Source organism: Myiozetetes cayanensis, unplaced genomic scaffold, assembly GCF_022539395.1.
Source record: "Myiozetetes cayanensis isolate MyiCay16 unplaced genomic scaffold, myiCay2020 scf23, whole genome shotgun sequence".
Classification (NCBI taxonomy): domain Eukaryota; kingdom Metazoa; phylum Chordata; class Aves; order Passeriformes; family Tyrannidae; genus Myiozetetes; species Myiozetetes cayanensis.
Window position 1 is genome coordinate 4,842,351 of NW_026087445.1, and position 25,861 is coordinate 4,868,211.

General features: G+C 58.0%; 2 protein-coding genes across 4 annotated transcripts; both read left to right on the forward strand.

Moving 5' to 3' along the window:
• Positions 1-133: 133 nt before the first annotated feature.
• On the forward strand, positions 134-20,665 carry LOC126642398 (SH2 domain-containing protein 3C-like). 3 transcript variants are annotated; one of them, XM_050319992.1, is made up of 11 exons: positions 134-246; positions 3,658-3,697; positions 13,953-14,081; positions 14,364-14,812; positions 16,422-16,546; positions 16,905-17,482; positions 17,699-17,814; positions 17,978-18,149; positions 18,897-19,008; positions 19,627-19,833; positions 19,961-20,665. In XM_050319992.1, exons 1-11 carry the CDS (start codon positions 203-205, stop codon positions 20,134-20,136), a joined length of 2,148 nt encoding a protein of 715 aa, XP_050175949.1. In that variant the 5' UTR covers positions 134-202; the 3' UTR covers positions 20,137-20,665. The 3 variants fall into 3 exon arrangements, with proteins under 3 accessions (XP_050175949.1, XP_050175952.1, XP_050175950.1); XM_050319995.1 differs by having other exon boundaries at positions 19,630-19,833; XM_050319993.1 differs by lacking the exons at positions 134-246; positions 3,658-3,697 and adding an exon at positions 7,628-7,812.
• On the forward strand, positions 20,531-25,800 carry TOR2A (torsin family 2 member A). The gene is made up of 6 exons (XM_050320297.1): positions 20,531-20,568; positions 21,316-21,545; positions 21,777-22,042; positions 23,128-23,303; positions 23,606-23,733; positions 24,277-25,800. The coding sequence occupies exons 1-6, from the start codon at positions 20,531-20,533 to the stop codon at positions 24,519-24,521; spliced, it is 1,083 nt and encodes a 360-aa protein (XP_050176254.1). The 3' UTR covers positions 24,522-25,800.
• The last annotated feature ends 61 nt before the right edge of the window (positions 25,801-25,861 follow it).

A 25,861-nucleotide genomic window follows, 5' to 3' on the forward strand; every position in this document is an offset into this window, starting at 1 on the left:
GCAGTGGAAGCCAGGCTGTGCCGGCCACACATTCCTGCCGGCCGCGAAGGGAGGGCCGGAGGAGGGCTGGGACGGGAAGGAGGAGGGTCCGCCACCGCCTTGCTCGCCCCAAAGTCCCGACGCTCAGTGCAAGGCGGGAGAGCGCCCGGGAAGGCTTCTCCCCATCCCGGAGCAGAGGCACTCGCTGGATCGCTCAGGGCCGATGACAGCGGTGGGCAGGAGGTTTCCCACCCTGGGACAGGGCAGGTAAGGGGTCCCGGTCCTCTGGCCACCCCTCGCACCCCGGCACAGCGGAGGGGATGGGGAGGGAGAGGTTGGGACGGGACTTTGCTTGGGGCGGGCACAAAGCTTCACCGCAGATATTGCCGGAGTCGCTGCTTGGCCACCGAGGCCCCCGGCCCGTGGCGGTGTTTGCTCATGCAAAGAGCTGCCGAAACCTCAGCGGACCCGGCACTGGGGGCTGTGCTGGTTCGGGGGGGTCAGAGGCTCGGCGGTGTGGGGGCTGGGGGCTCTGCCACATCCTTTGGTGAGCAGAGCCCCGGCAGAGGCGGAGGGACCTCGAGGAGGGTTCACGGGATTTACAGAAATTGCTTAGGTCCCAAGCCAGCATGGCTGGGAGCCAAACAGCAGGGGGACGTGCGTGGGTCACCTGGGTGTCTTGAATCTGGGGAGTGGGGACTTGGGTCCCCAAATATTGAGAGCCAAATGCTCTTTTGCATCCTCCGGTGTTGCCCTGATGATGGGTGTAGCCTTGCTCTTCGCCAGGAAAACTGAGGCAAGAGAGTGCCCAGAGCAGCTCTTGGCATCGGGGGCATTTCTGCCCCTCCACACTCTACTTGGAGCCCCTTCCACAGCCCCCAGCTCGGGGAACAGCCATCTGCTGGAGCCATCCCCCTGGACGGGCTCTGCCGTGGGGTGGGTGGGCGGAAGCGGGACCAGGATAGTGCCACACCCCAGCCCTTCCTCCTGCGCAGGCACATCCCTGGGGATGGGGACAGTCTGTTCCCGCCAGGCCATGGCAACAGCATGTTCCCTGATGCAGGAGGTGGGGGGAGCATGGCCCTGGGGCACATTTTCACTTGCCCCCGCCTAGAGCATCCCTGGTAAGGACAGACCCCAAGGCAGGATGGGCTAAGGATGCCCATACGCAGGAGGGCTTTGCCAAGATCAGGCCCTCGAGGGGGTAAAATTGTGCTGCTGTGGGACAGGGAGTGGCACCCAGCCTGTGGAGCTGCCCAGAGCGAGGCGGTGGCCGTAACTACATCAGGGACACGGTGACTAACGGGAGATGACCCTCTGGCAGACCATCGAGCGGACGTGACTCGGTTTCCCTCTGCACAGCCGTGCGTGAGGCTCGGGAAATGCCACTTCCTGCAGGGCACAGGCACTGCCTGACGCTGCCAGCAGAACCCTTTGGCAGCACCCAGCCAAAACCTCCACTGAGGCAGCCCTACAGGGGGCAACTGAGGCACGAGGCTCCCAAACTTGGTTCCCCAGGAGGGCAGCCTTCACCCCATCCCAAGGCAAGCAGAGCCTGGGCTACAAACCAGAGCTGGACCCACAGGATCCCCCTGGACTGTTCCCAGCCTGGAGCTTGGCACATTTGCAAATCATGGTGATGCCCTCCCAAGCCCAAAGGGAACAGCCACCCCACCAAAACCCCACTCCCCGGTACCACCACTGCAGCATCGGGTCCCAGCGGCTCAGCCACCACCGCACTCCAAAGGCAGCCCTGGAATTTCTCCCAGGCACTCGTCTGCCCCCAAAAATGCCGTTTCCTCCAGGAATGTGCAGAACCAGGGGGGCTGCGGCCCCAGCTGCTGCCCTTCCCCAGCACGGGGGCCTCTCCTGCCCGGGCCCTCACAGAGTCTCCCAGCTGCTCCCATGCTCCCGATTTCCTGCCCGGAGGCCCCCCGTCCTCCTGCCGGTTTTTCTCACGGCTCTCGCAGCACCAGGCAGCTCTTTGCTGCGTGTGAAAGGCAAACAGCCTGGAGAGGCAGCGCCGGGGCGGGCAGGCAGCCCGCAGCTGCCCAAGGGAGTCTGTGTCCATCCCCCCTCCCAAATGCAGCTCTGTTTTTTCACCCCCAAAAAACTGTGGGTTTGATTTCCAGCCCCTTCTCCCTTTCCAAGCTGGACAGCAGGGGATGCGGTTTAAGCAGCGTGTGTTTGGAGAATCATGGAATCATTAATGTGGGAAAATAAGATCACTGAGTCCAACCGTTAACCCAGCACTGCCATGTCCACCACTGAACCATGCATGTCCTCAAGTGCCTCACCCACATGTTTTCTGAACACTTCCAGGTGTTACAGAAGTGGGAGTTGTCTGCTGCCGGGCTGGACACTCTGAGGGGCTTATGCTGACCTTGTCAGGACCCACTGTAATGCCATGGGGTATTTCCAGTGGGATATCCAGCAATGATCGCCTGTGGTATCCCTGCTTCCCTCTGGGGAAGCCACCAGGCACCATCCTCAACCTGGAGGGAGGCCACAGAGGAGTAAATTGGCTCCCTAGGGATGTCACTGGTGCAGGTCCCGGGACAGCTTTGTGTGCAGCACTCCCAGCAGCTCCCAGTATGTGTCTGGCCATGGCTACAGGCACGAGGTGGAGGAGCAAGGCGGCTCCTGGCAGAGAAAGGGCATCCCAGGTCTGTGACACCCTCGGATTTCGTTGTTTCTTAGTTGCACTGCCTGCCCTGCTGTGGCACCCTGCCATCCCTGGGCCCTTGCTGCTGCCCCATGCTCAGGCAGGTGACCTCAACAAGCAGTGGGATGTCCACTCTGAAGTTTGGCAATGGGGAGGTGACAGGCTCTGGGTTCTGGTTAAAGACACCTGGATTTTTGTATTTTATGAAAGGCAAGATCTCAAGGTAGTGCACCCCAGCTCAGGCTGTGACAGCCACTCTCCATTTGAACTCTTTGTTGTTCCCCTTTGATGCCTTCATACGGGCACATACTGAGACCGGCAAGAGCACAAAAAGCAGTAGCAGCATTCCTACATGCTCAGGAAATGATGGCAAAGAAGCTGCTGAATCAGCTCTGTCTCAACACTGTTGGGTTGGTTGTCAGTAGGGCTAAGAGTGACCATGCCACCAAGGAGAATGGGAGTTTCTACTGATTGTATGCTGGGAGGGCAAATCTCGCAGTCTCAGCCAGGAAGTTGCAGTTCAGCCCTGGCTTCAGTGGGAGTTTGAGTTCTGTGGGGTCGCACGAGGCCACAGATAAAGTCAGAAATGCTTTGTCTGGGTGGTGTCCCAACAGCCACCTACTGGGAATGCAGCTCTGCCAGGAAACAGGGTCCCCCACCTTGGCATTCACCCCCCAGCACTGTGACCTGAGGGGACCCCAGCCTGGCTGTTGGGTCTCGGCTCACACAGTCCCAAGCCGATTTGGGGAGAGATCCTCTAAAAAGGCCTCATTCTCCTCTGATCGCATTAGGGAGGATAAGCCCTGGGCTGAGAGTGGGCACAGAGCAGGCAGGAACACTGCTGGGGCCCTGGGAACCTCTCCCAAAACCACAGCCATGCTCTCAGCCCCGTGGCAAGGCAAGGGGCACAGGTGCCTGCTCACCCAAGCTGTGCCACCACCACCACCTTTGACCTGACTGTCATGACCTACTGCTCTTTACTTAAGTATTTTTATTTTTCTGCTTCCTTCTAGCCATCACGATGGCCTGGAGTCGGGCAGTGAATACGTGAAGGTAAGACACCAAGCATGATCTCAGCCGGGTCCTACACCCAGTGGGGTGCTCAGCTCTGCACCCCTCATCCCACCATCCCCTTTGGGCTCTCTCTTTGGCTCTGGAATAAATTTCCAGCAAGGCCAGGGAAGGCAGAGGAGACACCAACCCTATGTGGTCCCCCCAGTGCTGCTCCCACAGGAGCTGCCTGATTTTGTGTTCCAAGTTCCTTGCAAACACCCACGGACATAGCCTCCTCCTTCCGCCCCCACGCAGGGAAACGGAAGGGTTTGAGCCACTTTCGCGGCTGTCACATGAAAGTTGGTGTAAATCTCTCCAAATCTCTTGCTTATCCTCCAGCAAACTATTAACATTCCTGAGGACTCTTCATGTCTGGCCAGAAATTCATTAGCGAGGCGCCTGGCTCCGGAGGAGAGCAGCCCTCTTGCAGGAGGCTGCTGGCACGATGGGCGCCGGGCAGGCGCAGGGGAAGGGTGGCAGGGATGCTGCGTGGTTTGGGCACAGAGCACTGAAACCTGCCTGGGTGGTCACTGCCATGCCACGGCCTTTGGGGAGTTTGTTTGAGGAGGGTTGGTCCGGTCGCCCCATGGGGCAGATGGGGTTTGTTGAGAAGTGACTTGAGGTGCCCAGCTTGGGTGGTCTAGTTAGTACAGAGCCCTGAACCTTCATCTTTCTGCTTGGGGCTCTGGGTGGCAGCTGTAGCCAGACGTGGCAATGTGGGAACACCCTGTGGCAGCACCAACTGGCAGGATCAGGAGACCTATCTGGACCCTGAGCTCATCTTCTCTTCCTAATGGGGGTCATCACGATCCATAGGGCTAATGAGGACCCCACACGCTGAGTCTGGCAACTGGCAGCCTCCAGGCAGCAGGGTTGGATGAGGCTTTTGATGTGTAGAGGGATCCCCTGGTGGGATGTCCTCCTCTCCACACCCTTTAGCCATGTGGGACTGCCAGAGTGGGAGCTCACAGGGCTGGAAGTGGGGTGTGTGCCAGAACAACAAGGCTCTGACTGGGTGTATTGGCTCTGGCTGCAGTGGAGTTCATTTTCACCTGAAAACCCAATACCCTGGGCTTTGCAGGGTAGGGTCTTGGTGTGAGGTGCCTCAGGATGTGCAGGAAAACTCCTGCTCGTGCAGGCAGGTCCTGCAAGGGCAAGGAGGTGGTGAGCGGAGGAACAGGATGATTTGGGGTGTTTTCTCTGGCACTGTCAGTGTGTGCACTCAGAGACAGGCACATTTTATGGCTCATGAGTTAATAGGCTGAGCCAACACAAGTGGGGAACAATGGGTATGGCTCTGCCTTTGAGATCAAGCTCTTTTTGATGAGCCAGGAGAATTCCTTACCATCCAGGCAGATCCCAGATCTGAGCTATCTGGCCCTTATTTCTCACCCGTCCCTGTGATGTCCAGGCAGTGCCCACGGGCTGTGATTTATACGCCACTTCCCTTCGGTCAACTGACGGCTGCAGTGACAGCAGCTATTTTAGTCAAATAAGTAATTATCTGGAGTGTGAGTGACCGGGATGACAGGGACACTCCAGCTGATTGCAGGCACTGTGCCTGGCTGGCAGCCCGTGCAGCTGCAGGGTGCTCAGCACCCAGCAGTGTTCAGCCCCAGGTCCTGCAGGACTCAGGGTGGGAAGGCAGCTGCTGTGCCTGCCTTTGGAGCAAGGGAGGACAGGGCTGGGACCCGCCACTTGAATAGGTCCTTGTAACTGGGAGGGAAACAAGCAGAGGGGAAACACCAGTGAGGGGCAAGCAGTGGAAAGACAGGAAGAAAATAGTCAGTGAAGGAGAGTAAGGAGGAGAGAGAGAATGTGCTGCAAAGCCCTCATGAGCAAAGGCTGATGGGCAGGTCTGTATCTGCCAAACATCAGCCCTTGAGCTTCAGCTACAAACCAGCCAAGGCCAGCGCTCCCATCACCAAGCCTGCCCTGATTAGAGGTGCAACTGGGAGCTAGAGAGGGTCACAAAGCCAGGATCAATAAGCACTTGGTAATTAATGTGCTTTAATAATGGCCTAAGGGGTGGTGTTTCCAAGCTGCCTGGGGATCTGCACGCCGGGCTCTGTATTTCAACATCCCAGGCAGCACAGCTTTGGCCCCCACTCAGATGAAGGAGCTGCAGAAAGGTGTTATCCTTGGGGAGAGCAGCAGCCAGTGAAGCTGCCGCGTGTCCCCACGAGAGCTCAGTCTGGGGTTTTCAGCTTCCCTCTGAGGAGGGGCAGCATGAGCACAGCTGGAGGACACCTCCCCTCAGCACCCCATGAGGCTCCTGCTAGATCATTGCTGAAAGCCTCAGAGGGAAACCATGGAGCCCGTCACGGGGAGAAGCCTTGGCAGGAGGATGATTCACCGTCAGATCTTTTGGAGCAGCATCTCCCTGCATGCTGCCATCTGCTCTGTCCCTCAGCCCCAGGCAAGAGGCGAGGAGGAGAGCCCACGCTCCCTGCCCATCCCGGCAGGGCTGCAGGCACCCATGGGACCCATAAGCACCTGCTGCCTCATGTGCCCTGCCTGCAGTCTGTGTGCTGCCCCTGTTCTCCCACACCTCAGCCCTGTCCTGCTGTTCTCCCCTCTTCTCCCTTCCCTGCAAAATCAGGGGCAGAGCGAGGGCCCAGCCAGCGCCTCTGAGCTCTTTGTTCTGTGCTCATGCAGGGACTTGTATCTCATCAGCCCTGGCTGCTGTCTCCTTGCCTGGGGATGAGAGGGGCTCGTTTGAATTAATTAGCAGAGAGGCTGCAGGGTTCTGCGGTCAGTGGCAGCAGGAATACCTCTCCGAGGTCACAGCATCACCCTGGAGGCACGAGGGTCCTTGAGCCAGAACATGCTTTGCAGATGGGAACCTGAAGCCTCCCATTACCAAAGCACAGACAAATCCAGACCATGCAGTGCAGGACAGACCTGGAGCAAAAAAAGCAGGGTGTGGGTCCATGTCACTGCCTGAGGCTGAGGGAGCCCCTGCCCGCCCCCAGTGCAGGGCAGCCACTGGCAGTGGGTTCAGGCAGGGATTTGGGAGGCTTATTCAAGAGTCAAGGCTGGAGCAATGCTTTGAGTCATCAGTGCTGCCTCGCACATCCCATACGTGAAACCATGGCCTTAATTAAACCGAAGTGGAGCCTTAATTAAACACCAGTCGGAGACGGCCTACGCAGGAAACAGGCAGCCGGCTCCCCGCCGTGTGAGGTGGGCATGAGTGTCTCCCCCAGAAAGGCATCACCAGACAGGGTGAAGGAAGACAGGGTGGGTGAGGGCAAGGCAGCCCTCGACCCATGCGCATCACTGGGGAAAGCAGGTGGATTTGGGATGGGAAAAAAGCGGTGTCTGATCCCCTCAGAGGAGCCAGTTTCTCTCAGGACACAGACAGTCGGGGTTCTTGGTTTCCCTCAGGGGTGCCGGTTCCCCTCCGAGGAGCTGAGTCACCTCAGAGGAGCCAGTTCCCCTCAGGGCATGGGCAGCCAGGGTGCTGGTTCCCTTCAGGGGTGCACGATTCCACCAGGGGTGCTGGTTCCCCTCAAGGCACAGGCAGCTGGGGTGCCTGATCCCCTCAGGGATGCTGGTTCCCTTTGTGACACGGGAATACTGTTTCCTCCTAGGGGAGCTGGTTCCCAGTTCCCCCCAAGGTGCAGAGGGGATGGAGATTTTCTTCGGGGCTGCCTGATCCCCTTGGGGTGCCGCTTCCCTTCAGAGGAGCTGGTTCCCAGTTCCCCTCCGGGCGTGGACAGCCGGGATGCCGGTTCCGTGCCTGATCCCCTCAGCGATGCCGGTTCCTCTCAAAGGAACCGGTTCCCCCCAGGGTTCAGGCAGAGCCGGGGCTCCGGTTCCCCTCGAGGTGCCGGTTCCCCGGAGCCGGGGCGGCCCTCGGGGCGGACCGGGGCGGGCCGGGGCGGAGCTGCCGCACCGCACCCGCCCCTCCGCCGCCGACAAGGGATGAGGTAATCGGGGACGCGGCTGAAATTGAAGCCCGGCGGCGGCGGCGGCAGCGGCGGCGGTGCAGCCCGGGCCGGGGCAGCCCCCGCCGGGCGCGCCGCGCCATGACCGAGCGGTGCAGCCTGTGGAGCGCCCTGTCCGCGGCCGCCTGCTGCTTCTACCGCGGCTCCTTCATGCAGGTGCAGGTGAGCGGGGGCGGCGGCGGGACCGCACCGGCACCGCACCGGCTGCCCCGCGCTCGGCGCGGAGCCCCCGCGGTGCCGCACGCGTGGGGAAGGCGATGGGGGGCCGTGGGAGGGGGGACCGCACGGTGGGACCCGCGGCCCCGCACCAGCCGGAGGCAGCTCTGGTCCTCCGAGGGCAGCGCTGGAGAGCGGGGGTGCGGGGGAGCCTCCCCGGGGAGCCCCGCGATGCCCCCGCGCTGCCCCGCTCTCACGGAGCTGGTGCGGGCACCGCGCCGGCGGCGCTCGACGAGGCGGCAGCGAGCGCGGGGTGAGCGGAGCACCGGGGTCGTGGGGCAGATCTCAGCCCCCTCTGCAGCCAGGGCCACGCAGGCACAGCCGCCGTATCCCCCCGGACCTGCGCTCTGACAGGCGGCAAAGTCTCTGGAAGGAGCCCTCGCCTGCGGCAAACCTCATGATGCTAAACCACATTTAGCGTCCCCCAAAAGGTGGCATGTGCTCGGAGCGTCGCTGAGCACAGAGCAAGACTGAGCCCAGATGAACACGCAGCTTCTTGGCCCAGGTCTTCATCTGTGCGCTGCACTGCACAGGTCTGACTGGTGGGAGAAAGCTGGGATCCATCTGTCACCTGTCCTGTGGTGCTTCCAGCATCGCCACTGTCTTGGCACAAGTGTAGGTGTCCTATTTTTGGACGCTGGCATTCACACCAGAGGGGCATGGCGCTGGGAACTGGTTCCCTCATTTACTGAGTTAGAGAGCAAAGGTGTTAAGCACTGCAGGAGCCAAGCAGGCTCAGGTCTGAAGCACGAGCTGTGGTATACTGCAAGTTAGAAGGGAGCCGGCAGCCAAGAGAGCTGGCAGTTTTATTCAGTACTCCTGCTGAGCGAGGTAGGTGCCGAGCTGTAGAGATTATGCTGGGTAAGACGGAGCCCAGAAGCAGCATTTCAAGTCTTGTCATGATTGCGGCTGATCTCAGCGCAAAGCCAGGGATTTTGATTGCTAGTGGGGGTGAAGAGGGAAAAGCAGAAAAGCTTTTCCCAGTTGTCCAAAGGCCACTGAGCAACACAGGGATGTGCCCTTGGGTTGCACACTGCAGGGAGTGATGGGGTGCTTTCAGCGAGCTGCTGCCAGAACAAGGGAGAGACAGGTCTGGCTCTCACAGAGAGATGCGAGATGGGATGGAGGGCACTCCATCCCGACCTCAGAAAGAGTTAAAAGTGAAGCCTTAAGTGCTCACCTGGTTCTGCCAGATCTTTCACCATCTATTTGTGTCCAAGCGTGCCCAGCAAACACACACTGAAGTCCCCATGAATGACTGGAGCGCTTCCAGCTGACAGCCGCATCCCTGCTCACCGCCAATGGCGGTGCACCCAGCCTGGGAAGCACTGACATCATTTCTGGCCAATAGCAGCTCTGAAAAGGGATGCAGCAGCAGCCGCTGCCGCCGTCTCGGAGTGAGATAAGTAATATATAGATGGATGGAAATGTGTATATACACAGTCCCCCCATCACTGCACTGGAGACCTGCTCCCCTAGGGCAGCACTAGCAGCACACTCTGCCACCCCACCGCACAACCTGGGGTTCTGGTCTCACCTCAGAGCACCCAGATGTTGCTGGCCATCAACCGCAGCTGTACCCCACCCCTGCCAGCCACATAGAATTGCTCCAGAGCTACCACAAAGGAGCATAGACAAGGGGAGAGGAGACCTTGAGGGTAGCCAGGGTCAGTCCTAGGAAGGACTTTGCACTCCAGGACAAAGCTCTTGAGCCAAGGTCTGCCTTCAGTGGGGACTAGTGGAGATGTGACATAGCCAAGAGATGTCTTCGGTCACCCATAGGGTGTGCAGATAGGCTGGTGCCTTCTCAGAGGCCATTTAGATGCTTAGAGTCATTGCAAGAGAGGACAGAGGAACAAGTGATTTCTTTTCCATATGGATACCAAGGTCAGCAAGACATACTGGCTCACAGCAGGGCATGAAGACTGAGAGCAAGCCCATCACAGCCTGAGGGTGGTTTGTGGGGGTATTTTCTTGTGGTCGTGTGGGATGGACTAACCATTCTTGGGTAGTACCTGGCAGCGGGACCAGTGAGCACAGCAGTCCTGCACCAGACAGGCACACAGACTGGCTCTTGGGTTTACTGTGATATTATCTGTCCCTCAGCAAGGATGTTTGCTCCAAAATGCTTCACTGAAGTAGCCCATTGCCAGGTATGGAGGGAGCAGAGAAGACCCCTCACACAATTCTGTGGCTTTCCCCATACACCTGTTCCCAGTGGCTTGCTACTCCATTTCCTCCCAGTTCTGGTTCCCAGGCCCCGCAGCTACTCCAGCAGCCAAAACAGGGGTGGAGAACTCCAGAAAGGGCTGGGATTTCCCTAGCAAGGGTCCCAGTACAGGGCAGGCAGCAGGAGAGCAGGAGGCAGAACAGATGTGCTCAGTGCCTTGGGGATATTCAGATGTTATCAGCAGAAGAGCAGGGTGGGGTGTGAGTACACCTTGCTCTCCAAGCTGACTTCATCTTCATCTGCAACTCCTCCAGATCTGGGAGGGGAGAGCAGGAAAGCAAATGGAAATCACTCTGGTTTCGTAAGATTACCTCTGCAAGGAGAGAAAGCCATATGCCAGCCTTTGAAGCTCTCCTTACAGCAGGCAGAGTGACGGCCGCTGCTGTTTTACATGTACTACAGCCATCAGCAGCCTCTATCCCTACAGCTCTTGCCCTTCCACTACCAGTTCCAGTCCTTGCCACTCAGTTGGGACTAGAGGCACCTCCTCCATCACAAAAGCAGCAGAGAGAGTCAGGGAAGCAGGCAGGGATGAAGAGCCTCGGGAATTGCCTCCTCATGGTGGTTGCCCCCATTGCATGGCAGCTCCAGAGGAGCCCCAGCACTGTGAACCAGCCCATTGCGGCACTCTCCTTTCTCCAACCAAGCCAGCTTGGCTGCTGGTTGGGATTCCTCCAGCAGAGCTTGGCATCATCTCTGGCAGCTCCTGAGCTGGTTTGTCTGGTGCGGCTGGTTTGGAGAACCGCTTTAATCCCCGCTCCTTCCTGCTCAGCTGGAAGAGGCCTTGGGGGCTCTCCATGCAGGAACCCAGCACCACACACCCCAACCAGGTGCTGATGGAAGTCAAGGCTTTTCCCCACTCTGACCCAGTTGTGTGCAAAACCTCACACTGGGCCGTGAGGCATCTTTAGACATCCTCTTGGCACGGCTGGGAGCGCCAAGCAGTGCCTTTTCAGCACGGCGCTCAGACATCCGCTCGCATGCTCCTGACAGCGCCCGGCCGGCCTGTGCTGCCTTGCCGTGCCGTGCCATGCCTTGCCAGCGCCTCGGCGCCCGGCCAGCTGGCAGCCACCGACCAGGCTCCTCCGAGACACACTGCCCATGGAGCAGAGGGAAGCCGAGCGCTGCCGAAGGGCTCCGGGGGCTGGAGGAAGCACATCCCTCCACAGCACATGGGCCTCGTCCATTAAGGGCTTGTGGTGAGCCCCGTTCCTGCTCAGAAAGGGGAGCAGCCACGTGGTTTTGGCAGCCTGTTGGAATGGAATAGTGCAAGAGACTAGCAAGGAGGAGCAGTCCCCAGAGTCACGTCACGCCAAGGAAAGGGTTCCCTGTGATCGCTCTTGTGCTGCCTCCCCCGGCATCGTAGCCTCACATTTGCTCCAAGCAATGGCTTTTTGGTGGCTGTGCAGATCAAATGGGATCTCACTGTCCAGAAGTAGAGCTGAAGGGACAGTGCACTCCACATGCACGGGAGAAGGTGACTCCCAGCACCTTCTGCTCACAACTGGGCTCCCTCCCCTGTCTGCAAGATGCAAAACCTCCCTTGCCTCTCCCAAACCTCCTGTTCTCTCCTGCTAGCTTAGCTCATGGCTCCTGGCATGGATGCCAGCCGGCTGCTGCCCAAATCTGGGCTTGGAGATGCTGGGCACTGCTCAGCTGGGCTTGTGTTTGTTATCCTGCACATTTGCATGGGGAGGATTTGGGGGAAAACCCTGATGTACAGTGCTGAGCAGCACAGGCACTAATCCCCGCTCCAGGGGTGGTAGGAGGATAGCTGTCTCCAAACTGCTCCCAGCTCAGCTCTGATGGCTTTCGCCTGCACAGACAGGAGAGGTTCCTGGGGGTCCCTCCCTGCCCCAGATTTTGGGGTGAGCCATGTCACAGGGAGGGAGCTGCAGGCAAGGGTCCCCCACCACCCCTTGGCCGAGCCAGGTCTGCTCAGTGGCAATGGATTTGTTGTCATGGAAACGGCATCTGCTCGGCTTGGGCCCCCCAGGAGGCAGCCGGACCCCGGCAGCATCCGCCGGCTACCATTTATTTTTAATAGGGCTCAGCAGCACTGGGTGGCTTTGTCTCCAGGAGGGCCCAGAGCAGCAGAGATAGCTCAGCTCCCTGCAGCCCTCGGTCTGGAGGGAACAATCCATGTGTCCCTGCAGCTCCAACCAACAGGACACGCTCATGGAGAGAGTAAACACAGTTGGATGAGCGAGTTTGAATTCTATCCGCACTGTTTTCATAGGCTTCATCCACTCTCCTAGCACCTTTTGACTTGACAGGGAAGGGAGGAATAAGGGCAGGTCCAGGCTGGTGAGGGCAAGCCCTGGAGAGCACAGTCCATAACACAGGCCCTTTGCCACTGCCTTCTTCCCTCTCCCCAGGCTGGAACAGGGTCTCCAGGACAAGATCTCTACCTAGTTTGGCTGATGAATGCAGCTACCAAGATGGATTGAATATATTCCTTAGGGAAGGAGAGACCTGGAGTCAGGGTCCTGCTGAGGGACTCTGTCGGGTCCCAGAAGCACTTCTGGAGCAGTGGGTACAAGACAGAAGAGCAGCAACACTTTCCCTTATTCACAACCACTAGAGGAGCAGAGGGAATTGATATGGGACACAGAGGATGAGGTAAAGGAGTCAGCTCCGAGTGCCTGGTGCCTTGGCACAGGGCTGCAGCCCCCAGTGCTCTCAGGAACAAGCTACCACACAAGGCCAGCCATGAGTGCCAGTCTGCTCCTCTGGCAGTGCCAGAGCAGTGTCAGCAGGGCTTCAAGCCTGTGCCTGTCCTCCAAGACACCACCAGCATCCTGCCCTAACAGGCGCCAAGGAGCTGGGCCAGCCCTTGGTGCCTCCCCATGCTGGCACTGCCACCGGAGGTGAGCCAGCCACTGAGCCACCCTCGCTCATGGGAACACTGGAGCAGGACACCCCAATAGCCTCATCCAAGCTCCCTAGTCTGTGGCAGTGGCACATGCATCCCCACCTCAGGACAGCACGCATTTGGGATATGGAGGAAATCCAGGGTCTTGGCTCACAGGCACTGCTCCACCACGCAGCACTGTTGGCACCGCAGCAGGACTCAGCTCAAAGCCACAGGAGAAACAGCCTCACATGTGGAGCACACGGGAAGCCTGAGCCTGTGCTCACCTCCCTGAACATCCACAGCTCCACGGTGCCGGCAGCCAGGCATCCTCGCTGCCCTCTGGGAACACTGGCCAAGCTGCAGGCAGGGAGAGAGGCAGGTTCCAGCCAATGGAGACATGACACCATCCCTCAACTCTCCGGAGGAAGGGAGGGGGCAAATTGCATCCTCCAGGCTCAGGTGCACCAGTGCCGGGTAAAAGCTCATTTCAATGCAGAAGGTTCCCTTTACATTTGTCATTACTATTCATGCCACCATCAGGCTAAACACAGTGAGTTAACCCTTTGGAAGGGGAAACACTCTGGATGTTTCAAGGAGGAGGAATAATGCAGGTTTCCTCTGGAAGGAGGGATTCCTAGGGCAACTCATCCCTGGAGATGTTTAAGGGGAAGCTGGGGCAGGTTTTCTCCTGCCCAACCACACTCAGCTCTGAGCTGGGGCAGAAGGGCAGCACACAGGGCACAGCATGGCCAGGCACCACGGGGACATGCCACCAGGAGACCATCCAAGTGCTCCTGGTGACAGGACCTGGCTGTCAACAGGCACATTACCCGTACCCTTGGCCACAAGCAGTGATCCTCACATACAGCTCTGAGTTACCTGCCCCTTGGGGACAGCTCTGCTCCTGGCAGGTGCCACAGTCCCCACATGGGAAACCTGCCAGCCCTCCCCAGGCCCTATAGTGCTGCACCAGCTGACACTCTCTCTTCCCTTGTACAGTTCTCCAAGGAGAAATACATCCTCGACTCATCACCAGAGAAGCTTCACAAGGAGCTGGAAGAGGAGCTGAAGCTGAGCAGCACTGACCTGCGCAGCCACGCCTGGTACCACGGCCGCATCCCCCGGGAGGTGAGAAGGGATAGGTGGCTTCGGGCACCCTTTGCTTAGAATGTTCTGGGAGAGCACCCCAAGACCACACAGAAGCACCAGTCTGTCCCCCTGGGAAGCCTCTGGCCAAGGGCTTCATTAGCTCTGAGCTGCCTGGTTTTGTCGTAGAAAATGCCCTCCCACGGCTCAGAGGCCAAGGGGAACAACCAAGTCCCCCAAATAACACCTCAGTGGAGCACCCACCCATGTCCCCTGGCCCATCCAGCGGGGCTGTGGCTGAGCTGCTGCCCTGTCCCCTGCCAGGTGTCCGAGAGCCTCGTGCAGAGGAACGGCGACTTCCTCATCCGCGACTCCCTCACCAGCCTGGGTGACTACGTGCTGACGTGCCGCTGGCGCAACGAGCCCCTCCACTTCAAGATCAACAAAGTGACGGTCAAATCCAGCGATGGCCATACCCGTGTCCAGTACCTCTTTGAGCAGGAGAGCTTTGACAACGTGCCCGCCCTCGTCCGCTTCTACGTGGGCAACCGCAAGGCCATCTCCGAGCAGAGCGGAGCCATCGTCTACTGCCCCATCAACCGCACCTTCCCCCTGCGCTACCTGGAGGCCAGCTATGGGCTGGCCAACGGGAAGCATGGGGGGCCCCACAGCCCCTCCAACCAGAAAGGGGGGCACATCAAGAGGAGGAGCATCACCATGACGGACGGCCTGACCGCAGACAAGATCACCAGGGCTGAGGGGTGCCCGACCAGGTGAGCACGCAGCCTCATCCCGGCTCAGCTGAGCAGAGAATCAACCCCAGGAAAGAGGGAGGGTGGTGCTCAGTCCTTGCTCCTTGGGTGCAGGGCAGGGGTTTGGGATCAGGGATGGAAGACAGAGACCAGCAGAGGCATGGGAGAAAGAACTAGGACTCAGCTGGAACTGAGGTTTTCTCCCAGGCTGGCTGCCAACCACACTGAGCTACCACAGCAGACATGACTTTAGCATTGCAGGCCAGAAGCCAGAGAGTGTTTTACAATCACCCAGTCCAGGATTACCAGCATGTCATGGCTTGTTAGAGCCACAGAGCCAAGCTTTCCCAGGCAAATGTGAGAGAGAGTCAGTCCCAGCCATCAAGAGAGCATTTGTTGTTTGTTTTTGAACAGCCCTTTTAGTTTCAGAGCCCTTTCCATTCAGCATTTGCAAGGAGTTACCAAGCAAAGCTGAAAGCCTGATGGGCAGGAGGAGGCCAATGCTGCACAAGGCTGAGCTGTTCACATTAACCATGGGGCAGCTGGGCTTCTCCAGAGGTGGAGAAGGAGAATTCCTCTGTATGGCTTGCTTTTGGCAGTCCTGGGATGCCCAGAGCCCTGCAGGGAAGGCAGGGCCACACACCAGCCAAGGGGGGATCCCTCTCCTCCTGCCTCCCCAGCAGGACACAGCCCGTTGTTAAAGCCAAGCTGCTTTCTCACCACCCCGACCTTCTCAGCCCAAGGGCAGGGTGAGAATGCGCCAGCAGAAAACAGGCAACCAACTGTTATGGCTGGGAAAAGGAAAACACTCAGACTTCCAGGAGAGCATATGTGTTTCCAGAAGAAGAGCCCAGATCCATCAGTCTTTCCTCATCACTCACATTTTCCCCAAACCCCTTATCACCGCCACTGCTGTCCCCTCCTCCTCACAGTGCAGAGGCACACTGCTCAAAGACATCACAGCAGCCCAGCCCTCATCCACGGCAGGCAGGGCAGTAACTACCTGCCATATCGCCTTCCAACCCTCCCTGCGCTCCCAGACACAGCATCTTTTGCAGCACCATAGACAAACAGTGTTGCCATCACTGCTGCCTCACCAGCCCAAGACCTCCTTGTTTGTTATGCAATTCCCTGACTCCAGTTTCCAGGCACTTTCCAGCTCTTCTAGGGGTCAGACCAATAGTTCACCTAACTATCCTAACACGTAGAAATAGAGTAAGACAACCCAGCATTAGACACCACCTTGCAGCACAACCCTAGAAAACTACCCGCTGTGACTTCTTTGCCAGAGTCATTTGCCCATAGCACCCTGGAGCAGAGTGAACCAAATTCATCCCATCCCATGTACTTTTGCATGGTGTGCTGTTGGTTCCCTCTCCCCTCCTCTGCTCTGCTGCATAGGACCAAGCTCCCTGCAAGCAGGGCTGTCTCTGCTTTCTGTGGGTTCTGACCCCTTCTGCTCCCAGCTGCTGCAGGAACTGCCAGCTCCAGCTGAGCTTGCTAGGGGCTCAGTTTGTTATGGGTAGTCATGTAAGGAGGTGATGGGGCAGCAAACCCTCATCCCAGCCCCTCTGCACTTGCCCAGGCCCTGTTTGCAGGGACTAACCTTCCCCATCTTCCCACTCCCCAGCGTGTCCCTGCCCCACCACAGAGACATCATTCGCAACTGTGCCGTCAGTGTGGACCAGATCCAAGACCTGCACTCCCCGATGTCCCCCATCTCCGAGAACCCAGTGTCACCTGCCTACAGCACAGGTAGGCATTTTCCCTCCAGCCCACTGGGGACAGTGGGGAATGTGGGTCAGGCTGGGTGTGATGCAGGGACCTGGAAATTAGGGATGGAGCTGGCTATAAAAACAAACCCCTGTGTCATTCTCTGCTAGTGAAACTGTCTGGCATGGCAAAAAGAGGTGTCCCCATGGAGGGCTGGAGGACAGGATCTCAGCCAGTCCTCAGTTGCATTGTCATGCAGCTGCCCTGGGACCAGCTGAGTCCGTTTGGGCAGCAGGGCTTTTTTCCCATGAGCTTCTCATCCCTGGGCTGCTGCACCCACGGTCCCTATGTGTGTGCCCATCTCCAGGCTCTCTGAGTGTCTCCTCTGCTCCTTACGCAGTTACGCGGCTAAAGCCTCATGCCTGCCAAGCAGCCGGGATCACCCCCACCTCTCCGGTCATAAGAAGGTCCAGCGAGCCCCAGCTGTGCCACGGGAACAACAGCAAACCTCTGCCAGACCCTGCCCACAGCTCCCATTCGACTCCCTGCCACGGGTACGCCCGCGCCTCCCCCTCTCCCTCCGTGAACAGCTACAGCGACGCAGACTCAGGGCACTACTGCCAACTGCACCCCACCTCACCCATCAGCAGAGACCGGCCAGCTCATGACATCAAGCAGATGCCAACAAAAAGCTACGTGGAGAGGCTAAAGGTGGAGGAAGGACAGAGAGGGACTGTGGAGAACAGTTCTGGTGAAGCAGAGGCAGGGCACAGGCTGAAAGCAGAGCCGGACTTCATGGGCTTTGTGCCCCCCACCATGGAAACGACTTCCTCCTTCAACCCTGCTGCCTTCCAGTCCCTGCTCATCCCCCTGGAGAACAAGCCCCTGGAGATGACTGTGCTCAAGAAGGTCAAAGAGCTGCTGGCAGAAGTGGATGTGAAGACACTGGCCAAACACATCACCAAAGTGGACTGCCTGGTACGGCCAGGGCCAGGCGGGAGGGATGGGCACTGCTACCCTCTGGGCTGGCAGGGAACAGAGCATCCCTGAGCATTGGAGCACCCCTGCCAGGCTCTGCCATGCTGTACCAGCCAGTTCAGGCAGAAGCTGGGCTGGGGCAAGAGGCTGCCCAAGGGACGCTTCAGCCTCTTCCCAATTAACAAAGGTCTAATCGGTTCTCACCTTCCTTGCCAGGTCGCCCGGATATTGGGTGTGACAGCGGAGATGCAGCGGCTCATGGGGGTGAGCTCTGGCATGGAGCTGCTCACCCTGCCCCACGGCCACCAGCTCCGCCTCGACCTGCTGGAACGGTATGGCCACGGCAGGGACGAGCCCACCAGGCTGCCCCATCCCACTGGATGGGCACGGCCCAGCCCCCTCCACGGGCTGTCCCCGGCCTGGCACGGGGCTGGGCATGGAGGAGCATCCCCAGCCAGCCTGCACTGACCCTGTTCTGTGTCTCACCCACGGCAGGTTTCACACCATGTCCATCATGATCGCTGTAGACATCCTGGGCTGCACGGGCAGCACGGAGGAGCGGGCGGCCCTGCTCCACAAAACCATCCAGCTGGCTGCCGAGCTGAAGAGCACCATGGGCAACATGTTCAGTTTTGCTGCTGTGATGAACGCCCTGGAAATGACACAGGTATGGGAACACGTGCCTTTACTCTTCATGGCCTGGGCTCAGCCCCCTCACCCAAGGCATGTCCCTCTCCCTGTGTCCTGCAGGATCCAACAGCCATTGGGGTGGGAGAAGGGGGGAAAATGCCTAGGGTAGGAGGCGTGGGGCTGCATACGCTGGGATGTAAGCAGGGAAGGGGAAGAGCCATCCCCTCCATGGAGCAGACAGCCCAGTCCCACCAGGATCCAATTGTTTTTCAGTGGTTGGGCTTTTTGTTTTGTGCTGGGCTGTGTTCCTGGGAGGAAATGAATCTGCCCTCCGGTACAATACAAATCAGTCTCAAGGCTGTGGCAGCCGCGTCTCCGGGCCACACTGCTCCCTTTGGAAGATGAAAGGAGATTAAAATTCAATTTTAAATCGAGCCCAGCTGGGAAGTCTTGCTTCCTGCTTGCACAAAGGAGGTGGAACGGCTGCCCCCTCCCTGCATCTCATCTTCAAGGCCGCTGTGACGGGGGGGAAGCTGCTGTCCTGGGGCACAGGGAGGGGGGAGAAATCCTGAACCCAGCCTCTGTGCCAGGGATGTGCCACCTTTGGCAGCGAGTGCTGGTGGAGGAGGCTGTTTTGGGGAGCAGCCAGCACTGTTGTGTGCAAGGCTGGGGACCACGGCTCCAGGGCCAGGCTGTGCTCCTGGGAGCACCCTGCTAGCCCAGAGCTTGGTGCCCAGGGGCCGCACTGCCCCCAGCCCACTCCATCTGCCCTGTCTCCTTTCAGATTGCCCGGCTGGAGCAGACCTGGATGGTGCTGCGGCAGCGGCACACGGAGGGTGCAATCCTCTATGAGAAGAAGCTTAAGCCATTCCTGAAGAGCCTGAATGAAGGGAAAGGTAATGGGAGCAACTCCCCTTCTCTCGCTTGCCTGCTCCTTCCCTCTCTGTCTGGGCACAGCCTCACTGTTTGAGATGCTCTGACCCTGTCCCAGCCAGTGCCAGACACTTCCCCGCTGGCTCCTGAACCGCCCCAGCACCCAGCAGGGCCCATTTGGCCTTGTTTGCCTCTTCCTCCTCAAGGAAGTGTTTCATAACTAAATAAAACCAGCCAAGCCAAACCCTCGCGCTCGCCTGGCAGTGAGTGCCAAACCAAGGGACAGGGTGGCCAGCCGGGGAAGATGAAAGCCATGTCCCTCCAATGCCCAGTGCTCCGGGGTCTGCAAACCTGCAGCCCTGGGAAAAGCAGGGGCAGCAGCATTCCCTTCCCAGCACAGCCAGAGAAAGCCTGGCTGGGACAAGCTGGTGTCTGTGAGGCGATGGCCCCGGGCACAGCGATCGAAGAGGCACAGCAGCTGCTGTGCTCCAGCTGAGCCCTAAAGCCTCCCGTGGGAGCGCAGCTAAGCCTGGCTCCGCAGGCCTGCGTGGCCACACGAGTGCTCCACAGGGAGATGGGGAGGGGCACGCAGGGTCACAGGGCCATGTGGGATCCTATAAAAGGGGCTCCTCTCTCCCCAGAAGGGCCGCCGCTGACCAACACCACCTTCCCCCACATCATACCCCTCGTGACTCTCCTGGAGCGGGACGAGGCTCTCACGGACAGCCCTGAGCCCTGGGAGGCCACCGACAACGGTGTGGAGGTGGTCATGGCCCACCTGGAGGCGGCGCGGATGGTGGCCCACCACGGTGGGCTCTACCACACCAATGCTGAGGTGAAGCTGCAGGGTAAGCAGTGGGGACAGCAGAGCCCCTTTCCCTCTACCACCATCCCAGTGTGCAGCTCCAGGGTGAAGCATCCCATGGGCAGGGGGTCCATATCACATCCTGGGGAACTGACTCTCCCTCCCTGCAGGTTTCCAGGGCAGAGCGGAGCTGCTGGAGATCTTCAGCACCGAGTTCCAGCTGCGGCTGCTCTGGGGCAGCCGTGGGGCTGAGAGCAGCCAGGCCGAGCGCTACGAGAAGTTCGACAAGGTCCTCACCGCCCTGTCCCACAAGCTGGAGCCAGCGGTGCGCTTCAGCGAGCTGTGACCTCCCCCGGGCCCTGGGAGACCCCCCAGCTCCCAGACTGCACCCCTCTGGTGGCTGTGGGGCAAGGGATGGGACCAGGGACCTGGCACCTGGAAGAGGAGAGATGGCCCAGAAAGGAGCTGGGGCACAGGGCAGCGATTTTGAGGCAAAGAGGAGGAAAAGCAGCCACCTCAGATCTATCACTCACCTCCTTGGGACACGACAGGGCAGGGGGTCCACACTGCTACCCTGAAGGATGGGGACAATATCTGGGCACACCAGCACTGGTCTCCACCACCTAGCCCTGCTGAGGTCTGACTACACAATACCCCTCACCTCACCCTTTGGTTCCACCTCTGTCTCGCCCACGGCCGCTGGATCACGCGTGTAAATACGTTTTCACAATCACTTCTCGATGTACAGACTTGTGAAGGATGAAGAAGAATTCTTGTTGTAAATAATTAGGCTCATTCATTTTGTCCTGTAAATATGTGTACATATCTCATGAGTTTGTTTCTTACATATAATAAACTTTTATGCTGATCCTCAAGGGGGTCCCCTGTCCCGTGGGTGTCCTTTAGACAACCCCCTGGGGGAGCAGAGCCCAGGGAGGGCTGGTTGGGGGGACCACCCTGCTGAATCCAGCCCCACCTGGCCCCAGACAGCCCTTCAGGTGTCACAGAATCACAGAATGGGAGAGGTTGGAAGGGACCACAGTGGGTCATTGAGTCTAACCTCCCTGCTCCAGTCACCCAGTTATCCTCGTTTCCCTCTACTGGACCTGTTCCAGGAGCTCCATGTCTCTCTTTTCCTGAGGAGCCCAGAACTGAACACAGAACTCCAGATGCAGCCTCTAGGACTGAATAGAGGAGCAGAATCACCTCCTTGACCTGCTGGCAGTGCTCTTCCTAATGCACCCCAGGATTCCATTGGCCTTCTTGGCCACAAGGACACACTACTGGCTGTAGTCCACCAGGACCCCCAGGACCTTTTCTGCAGAGCTACTTTCCAGCAGGCCAGCCCCCAACCTGTACCAGCGCTCGGGGTTGTTCCTCCCCAAGTGCAGGCCCCTGCGTTTGTCCTTGTTGAATTTCGGAAGGTTCTTCTCTGTCAGGGGGCCTCGGGTTCCCAAAACAAGGGGGCGGGGCAATGCGGGGCAGGCCACGCCCCGTGCCACATAACCACGCCCCCTTCCCTTAGCACCGCCTTCCCCTTTGCCCCTCCCCGGGCCCGCCCCCGCGCGGGGCACGCCGGGAGGTGTAGTTCGCGCGGGGGCGGAGGCGCGGCCGCCATGGCCCCCGGAGCGGCCCCGCTGCCGGTGCTGCTGGCCCTGCTGGCCCTGCTGGCGCCCGCCACCCCCTGGGACCTGTGGGCGCTGCGCTGCGGCTTCTCGGCGGACTGCGAGTGCGGCTTCAGGCCCGACCTGCGCGGTCAGTGGGGGCGGCGGCCCGCGAGGGCGGTCTGGGTGACAGGGGAGGGGCGCGGGGAGGCTGGAAAGGGGCTCCCGGCGGCCCCAGGGGACCCTTCCCGGGACCGTCCCCGGGAGGTCTCTCGGCCTGCCAGGGCCCGGGGGGAGCCCCCAGGGACGGCACGGGTCCGCAGGGGGAGACCAGAGTGATGTCACCCCACCTTCTCTAAGTCTTGGCTTCACTTCCTTTCAGGTCTGGAGTTCGACTTGGCCATCAACCTGGTGGGACAGCCCCTAGTAAGGCAGGAGGTCATGAAGGGGCTGAGGGGGTTCCTGGAGAACCAGAATCCGGTGAAACCCTTGGTGATGTCCTTCCACGGCTCGACTGGGACAGGCAAAACCTACGTGAGCTCCATGGTCATCCGCTACCTCTTCCAGGGTGGTCTCCAGAGCCCCTACGTTCACCACTTCTCCCCCATCGTGCACTTCCCCCACGCTGAGCAGATAGAACAGTACAAGGTAAGAGACACCTCTCAGCAGTGCTGCTTGGCTGGGGGTTTTCAGTTATGTCCATCTTGATCCTCAGTACATATGCATTCAAGCTGTTTCCTGAAGTGCAGTAGGAATAAAAGCTCTTTGTGTTACCCTCTCAAACACAGCTGAGAGAGTGGCTCCACACACTGGCTGAAGGATCAGCTAGTAACTGGGTTATAGTCTGGCACTCAGCTATCACTCTCGTCTTCCCTACAGCAGTCCTTGCCCTGATCGTGTTCTCATTCCTTAAATATTTACACAGCCCTTTGTAAGCACAAACAAAAGTGCTTTGCTTAGATGAAAGGCACTAAAATTCTCCTTTTGCTTTCCAAACAGCCTGATGGCTGTGAAAACCTGCTGTCTCACTAGACTTGTAATCCCCTCCTCACAGAGCACACAGCTCCTGAACGGCAGCCCCAGGCTCTTCGTGGTGCCACTCTGTCTCTTAAAGCTGAGGAAAGGAAGAAACCAAAATGCCAAACCCTCAGCAGTGCAGGGAATCAGTGCACCTGGACCTTTGCTTTCTGGGTGCTTGGAGAAGTTATTTGTAGCATTGTGTCCTTAGAGGAAATGCTATTGGGAAGGTAAATCCCATCTTGGCTGATGTGTTTCAGTGAGGAGTTACACATGTCCCCAGGGGATGGGAGTGGTTTTGTGCGGGTTAAGAAGTACCTTCAGCCATGCTCAAGAGCCAGAGTTGTTCTGTTTCTGCACCAGGACAGGAGCTGGCAAGAAGCTGGGAACTGTGTAGATACACAGTGAAAGAGAAGAACGCGGGGAGGTGTAGGAGTCTGAACGCCCTGCTTTAGTGTGCTGCCTCCTTCTTTAAATCTGTAATAAAAGACCTACAATGGGCTAATAAAGCTGTAACAGCCACTGGGTGAAAGCCAGAATAAAGGAGCCTCCCTGGCACTGGCTGTTCCTGCTCCGAGTGGGTGGTGCTGTGCAAGGACATGCTGCTTCCAGCACCCTCAGCTCCATCTGAGCTCCGGCCTCAGCCTTTGCTCTGGGGTAGCTCGAGCCACCCTCGTTATCTCACTGCCTTACAGCGTGGCCTGTGCTTTTCCTAGGAAAGCCTGAAGCGCTGGATCCAAGGAAACCTGACAAACTGTGGACGCTCAGCCTTCCTCTTTGATGAGATGGACAAGATGCACCCAGGGCTGATCGATGTGATCATACCATTCCTGGGCCCCTCGTGGGTCGTGTACGGGACCAACTACCGCAAAGCCATCTTCATCTTCATCAGGTGAGGAAGGGGGGGCCTTCCAGCACTGGGCAGAGGTCACACCTACTCCAGGGCACGCACTTGTTTTGCTTTTCCTTCTCCAAGCCTTGAGCCTCTAAAAATTCCAGGAGATTCTATTTCATTGTAAACAGACAGACCTGGAGAGTGCAAAAAAGCCCTCCTATCCCTGTTATTTGGCTGCCTCTACAGGAGTCATTTTGGGCCATACTGGGACATCCTGGCTTGCACTCTGCAAGTGTCAGGTTGTCCTGAAACACCGTTTTCCCAGGTACACACTGAGTAAGTGTCTCCTTGTTGTGCAGCAACGCAGGAGGGGAGCAGATCAACGAGGCGACGCTGGCGCTGTGGCGCGCCCGCAGGGACCGGGAGGAGATCAGCCTGCAGGACCTGGAGCCAGCCATCTCCAAGGCCGTGTTTGAAAACCCTCAGAGTGAGTCCCTGGAGCTGAGCCCTTCCCACAGGGCCAGAGCCTGGCACAAGCAGCCACCCGCGCCGCCTGCCACTTCCCTGGCAGCCAGGAAGGGACGGCAGGGTTTTCAGGGAAGGAAACTGCTATCCCCTCAAGGTTTCCTGGTGAAGGGAAGGAATAGCCTGGCCTTCTGAGCCAGCAGACCTGTTGCCATGCTTAGCAAAGTTCTTTGGAAGGTGTGTTTGCAGCTGGGGGCTGGCAGACAGCACAGCACGCTCAATGCATCGATCTCCACTGCCTGCCTGGTTCTCCTTGCTTTGCCCTTGTCACAGGAAACAGCTTAAATTCTGACTAGACAAGCTAAATCCCCTCGTTCCTGGAGAAGAAGTCTATTTGGGGCTAACATGGGTGACAGGTAATAGGTTCAGCCCTCTCCTTGTGCAAAACCAGAGCAGATCTCTCTTCAGCAGCCTATTTTGACTTCACACAAAGCAGCTCTTTGAATTGCAGGGACTGCAGAGACTCTCTGAAGGTAAAACCTGTCTCTTCCTTTTCCTTTTGCAGGTGGATTCTGGAAATCTGGGATCATTAACGAACATCTCATTGATTTTGTTGTGCCTTTCCTCCCCCTGAAGCACCACCACGTGAAGCAGTGTGTGGTCAGCGAACTCATCCAGCAAGGCCTCGAAGTACGTCCAGACATTGTCCAGGAGGTGGCCAAGAGCATCCCCTACTTCCCAGAAGAGGAGAAATTATTCTCATCAACAGGCTGCAAAACAGTGGCCTCTCGGATCAGTTTTTTTTTGTAGTCACTGTTGAGGGCCTTGCTCAGATCCATAGGGGATGTAAATGGAACTGGAAAGCGCCCAGGGCTGGTGGGATGAGCAGTGGGAGCAGCATGTCCCTCCTGGCACCACAAGTGCTCTCCTACTCAACTCTCTCCAGTGGCTGTGGGACCAAGTGCAAATAATGTGATTTAAAGCACTTTACTGATTCACCCTCGGCCAGGTGACAGCAGATGCACCACCCGAGGCATCTGTGACGACACGGGGAAGATGCTGAGAGGGGCTGCAGCGTCAGGGAGGTTTCTCAGCCTGTCAGCAGCACCCACCCACAGCTTTCACCCCTCTCCTGGCAGCTGTTGGTACCCAGCACATCAAGATTCTGAGCCCACAGGAGAATATTTATTCCTTACAGCATTTTAACAGTCTTTTTAAAACCTTTTTAAAACGTGGCTGTGCCTCAGCTCCTTGGTACAATGTGACAGTGCTGGTGCCGACTCCTGTGAACACCTTCAACAAAGTTTTCTTTTCAAGGAAGTTTTAGAGCCAAGTTTTTCCCAGGTTCCTATCACTGTGAATAGGTGCTGTGAGGGACCAGCTTCACCACCGAGTGAGGGGGGTAATGTGGGAGACAGCAACACCTGATCTCCCAAGAGCCAGGCTCCCCTACTATCATCCATTTTTTCCCTCAGGACCAAAGGATTTCCCTGCAGCAAACCAGGAAAACAACAAAAGACCTCTTGCTTGTTTTACCAGCCACAGATAATTTCATCCTACCTCCAGGGGAGCCCACAGTGCCACTAACAGTTCAGAAAATTCCTTTTACTCAGTGATGATTTCTGCAGCAGAGTTGGTGCTATGAGCTGTGGAGCCTCCTGTACGTCCTTCTGCTGGTCAGACCTTGGCAGGCTTTGGCTGGGCCAACACCCATTCAGCTTCTGGGGAGTGTCACAACAGGGGACCTAGAGACAAGTCAGAGAAGATTAGTGCTCCAGACTGCCAAGCACGGGATGCACAGCCTGGCCTTTGCCCAGGTTTTAATCTCCTCTGTGCATCACTTATGGAATAACAGGTCAGAAGAACCAGAATCATTCACTTTAGGAACAACCTGCTCAAGGGATGGGTGCAGGCACAATTCCCAGATGCTCTGCTCAGGCCCTGTGCAGAAAAAAGCTGCCAGCAGTTGGGACCGTTCCAGCTCCAGGCCCAGAGCTTTGGGGATTTTAGACACCACCCAAAGGCTGCCCAGGTGGACCAAAATATTCTGCCTCTTCCAAAAGAATTATGCATTTCTAATTTTAAAATAAATCTTTTATGAGATAAATGGTTGGGGTTTTTTGCTTGAGTTCCCAATTGCAGCTGACGTG